Here is a 4,462-nt window from a genome sequence, read left to right on the forward strand (position 1 = left end):
AAGGAGCCGCTGATTCGGGGGCTCTGGCTCACTCAGGCCGTGGTGGGGGAGGGGCACGGAGTGCGGGTCAAGCCTGCGGCGGCAAAGGCTGGCGTGACTTTGCACCAGCCTGAGGCTCACCGTGCGTTCTCCCGGGGAAGTTGTCCCTGGATCCCGGGAATCTGGCAGTGGTGGGCTGCACAGGCTCCCCGGAAGTGGGGTGTGGATAGTGACCTGTGCTCGCACACAGGCTTCTTGGTTGAGGCAGCAGCAGCCTTAGCGTCTCATGCCCGTCTCTGGGGTCTGCGCTTTCAGCCGCGCCTCGCGCCCGTCTCTGGAGCTCCTTTAAGCAGCGCTCTTAATTCCCTCTCCTCGCGCAGCAGGAAACAAAGAGGGAAGAAAAAGTCTCTAGCCTCTTCGGCAGCTCCAGACCTTTTCCCGGTCTCCCTCCCGGCTAGCCATGGTGCACTAACCCCTTCAGGAGGTGTTCACGCCGCCAGCCCCAGTCCTCTCCCTGTGCTCTGACCGAACCCCGATCCTCAGCTCGCAGCCCCGCCCGCCCCGGCGGGTGAGCAGACAAGCCTCTCGGGCTGGTGAGTTCCGGTCGGCACCGATCCTCTTTGCGGGAATATCCCCACTTTGCCCTCCGCACCCCTGTGGCTCCGCTCTCCTCCGCGGCTCCGAAGCTTCCCCCTCCACCACCCACAGTCTCCGCCCGCGAAGGGGCTTCCTAGTGTGGAAACCTTTCCTCCTTCACAGCTCCCTCCCACTGGTGCAGGTCCCGTCCCTATTCTTTTGTCTGTTTTTTCTTTTTTTCTTTTGCCCTACCCAGGTATGTGGGGAGTTTCTTGCCTTTTGGGAGGTCTGAGGTCTTCTGCCAGCGTTGAGTAGGTGTTCTGTAGGAGTTGTTCACGTGTAGATGTATTTCTGGTGTATCTGTGGGGAGGAATGTGATCTCCGTGTGTTACCCTTCCGCCATCTTCCCCTCCCAGGTATCCGTTTTTTCTAGACTTTTCTTTCTTCAGCTCACAAAGGGGCCCTTGAGGATTAAGCAGAGGAACGTCAGGGTTTCTTCCAGGCCAGCTTCAGCCCTGGGATGTTCAGGGCAGACTCTCATTACAAACCTCAGTTTCTGAGGCTCCTGGCTTATGGCCATTTAGTATAGAAGGAGGCTCCTGGCTGGGGAAGGCTCAGACAAAAAGATGCAGGTTCTAATCTGTGGCAGTGGGCAGTAGTGGTGGGGAGTGGCGGTCAGTGCAGGAAGAGGCATTAGCTGCCTTAGGCATTTAAACCATTGCCTTCTCTTCAGGATGGATCACCTGCAAGATTCTGTGGGGTCCGCCTCCTGGCACCATGCTACAATCGCCGGATTTTGGGTCCGCAGCAACCCAGGTCTTCGTCCGACATTTCCGGACAGTGCTTTCTCTTCGGAGCACGTCTGGGGACTAGCTTCTCTGCTTCCACCTTAGCTGGCGTGGCCAAAGGAACATCCCCATAGGCCCGGAAGCCACCAACCAGGCAGTATGTCTCCCCATGCCAGCCCAACTGTGTTTCTCCACACCCGCGGTAGACGACATGGTAGTGACCAGGTGTAGGACGAGAAACGGGAGCCACTGCTGCTGCTAAGAAAATCAGAACTGATCAGTCACTTCTGCTGTGCACAGTCTCCTGCCAGAATTTCCCTCTCTCAGGTCTCTCCCAGTTTCTGGCTGAAGACCTTTAATCTACTTGACGTCCAAAACACAGTCTTGGCCCATCACCTCTATGAGTCCCTAGAGAAGGGACATTGGCTGCAAAAGCAATCCCTAGAGCCTAGGGCTGCAGCACATGAGGAAGTCTCTTCACATTTCCAGGGAAAACAGTAGAAACCGAAAGTAATTGCAATCATGATCCTCTCCATCTCTCCCTTCCACAACAGAGAAGACATTTCTTGCAGTCTGTCACTTCTGAGGCTTTCATGGAAATGTCTTTCAAGTTTTGGAAAAATATAATCTAATAAAATTGGTTAAGAACACCGCCCACCTTGGCAACTCCTCTTGGGCCCAATTTATACTGCCTGTTTCAAACACACTGGACTCTAGCCTTCTGATGCTTTTTTTTTTTTTTTTTTTTGTGGTATGCGGGCCTCTCACTGTTTTGGCCTCTCCCGTTGTGGAGCACAGGCTCCGGACGCACAGGCTTAGCGGCCATGTCTCACGGGCCTAGCCGCTCCACGGCATGTGGGATCTTCCCGGACCAGGGCACAAACCCGTGTCCCCTGCATCGGCAGGCGGACTCTCAACCACTGCGCCACCAGGGAAGCCCCGTCTGATACTTTTATGTTGATTAGAACAAGGCCAAATACTGAGGCAGACTGATCAGGAGACTCAGAACCAGGTTCTGGGTACCAAGTCTAGGCTCACATCAACACAGGCTCCTGGGACACCATCTTCTCAGCCCTCTAGTCTCATTAGCACTTCATCACCCCCGCTTTATTCTTCCGGTCTTCCCATCAATACGGCACCACCCTCTCCCCTAGTACTCAGCAAGTCAGTAAGGGATGTGTCTGAGGGGACTGATAGAGACGCCTACATGATAGCACAGTGGTGCCTGGGTTTGAAGGTGTGGTTCAAGAGTGGCCCTCTTCCTCAAACTGCTCCATTTACCATTTGCCAACAAAAATGCACTTGTCATTTGCTAAGAGGCCAATCAGGAAAGGGTCTGAATGGAATCATCCTGTAGCCCAAAGGGGAAGGCTATATTTATAAAGCTCATAACCGTCCTGCACACTAATCCAGGAATGACCTTTCACTTGTCTTCAGAAGTGAGCACTGTGGGTCACTGAAGGTGTCCCAGGTCAATGGTATTACTTAGAGCTGGGAAAGTGCTCAGGTGTGTGTGGTGGGCAAGCCCCACAGGAACATGTGGCAGCCAGGGGAGGTTGTGTGTACACCATGCCTCTTGTACAGATGCCCGGTCTCGGTGTACCTGCTGCACTGCCCTCCCAGGGAACAGAGGACAGGTTAGAGTAAATAGAGAAGATCTGGTCAAACATTTTCTCTCAAACAACCAAGGAGATTGGTATCTCATGGAGAACTTTCTCCAGGGAAAGAAGTTTCCTCCAGGGTAGGGAAGTTTCTCTGAGGGTAGCACATTTGCATAGTTACCCTGCTATGGAAACTCTGAGAAGACCTGTGAGGTCATCACTACCCAGTGAGGTCATATAAGGAACCTGTGATTTCCGGGGCAGTCTTCAGGAGGAGGGGCAGTTTTGTGGAGGAGAGCAGGGTGGAGGAGGAGGTACTCTGCCTGGCCCCTCACACATGGGCTTTCCCACACATGCCCTAGTCTAGTAGATACTCCACGTGGGGCGTGCCGGTGGGCTGGCACAGCCCCAGGGGCCCCAGGAGGGAAAGAGAGACAAACATTCTGAGATTGGCTTGAGAGGCAAGATTAACGTAAAAGACAGCTAGGTTGTATAGCACTGACCGTAAGAGGCAGAGATTTGTGTGGACTGGGGAATCAGGGAAGGCACCTTGGCAGTGGGCCTGAAGGACAAGTGAGAGTTGGACCCATGGGGAAGAGAGGGAAGACATTCTGGTTTGGAAGAATAAAAGCAAAGACACACTCTCCTCAAACTTGTCCTGCCCCAAATATAAATTCATAGCACCCGAACATTTTTACAGCTGAGGACTTAAAAAACCAAGAGGTTAAGGGGCCTACCCAGTGTTACACAGGTAGTGGAGAGGTGTTCCACTCAATGGTTAGGTTCATGTTCGGGCTCCAGATTTATAGCTGATAGGGATGTGAGGACAAGCTCATGCCATTTCAAACATTTCCAAGTGATACCGAGAGAGATGTTAAAGGTGCAAAATGAGGGTGCTGAATGACTTCACAAAGTGGGAATGGTGGGCCTATTTTAACATGAAATTGAAAACAAATTCATGACAAAAGGACATAATACAAAATGACAACATAATTATTACACTCCCCTCTCCCCTGGAAGTAAAATTCATTAGGATCCGCTCTCTCTCTGCCATGAAAGGATGAGATAAAGGCTCAGCAGCAGCCCCAGTGAAAAACATGGTCAACAGGGTGAAGAGGTGTTACTAAGACGATTTGGTGCTACTCAGGGGAGCAAAGAGAGAACTCTGCCCTTAGCCTGATCAGGCTACAGGAAGGAACCACATCTGGGGCAGCCTTTGATAGTGTGGCAATGTGAGAGAAACTTCTTTAGGAGGGGACTCCCTGCTGCCGACCTTGAGAAAGAAAATATGGGACATTCGTTTACTGTGGCTCTTGCAGAGGCGATGTGCCCAGAGGTTGGGCCACACTGCTTGAGAATCAAAGCACCTTGTATTCCTGTGCTGCTTGAAAGCTCCAATCGCCGGATTTTAGGTCTGGGGCAACACAGGTCTTCGTCCGACCATTCCGGTGAGTGCTTTCTCTTCAGAGCATGTCTGGGCACTGGCTTCTCTGCTTCCATCTTAGCTGGCGTGGCCAA

General features: G+C 52.5%; 1 protein-coding gene across 1 annotated transcript; it reads right to left on the reverse strand.

The window, feature by feature from the left end:
* Nucleotides 1-667: 667 nt before the first annotated feature.
* On the reverse strand, nt 668-3,013 carry LOC309974146 (DPEP2 neighbor protein-like; the record flags this gene model as incomplete). The annotated part of the gene is made up of 3 exons (XM_082858599.1): nt 668-1,018; nt 1,299-1,598; nt 2,947-3,013. 2 exons carry the CDS (start codon nt 3,011-3,013, stop codon nt 1,336-1,338), a joined length of 330 nt encoding a protein of 109 aa, XP_082714725.1. The 3' UTR covers nt 668-1,018; nt 1,299-1,335.
* Nucleotides 3,014-4,462: the final 1,449 nt, after the last annotated feature.

Source organism: Leucopleurus acutus (assembly GCF_964270905.1).
Source record: "Leucopleurus acutus genome assembly, chromosome: 17".
In the NCBI taxonomy this organism is placed as follows: domain Eukaryota; kingdom Metazoa; phylum Chordata; class Mammalia; order Artiodactyla; family Delphinidae; genus Leucopleurus; species Leucopleurus acutus.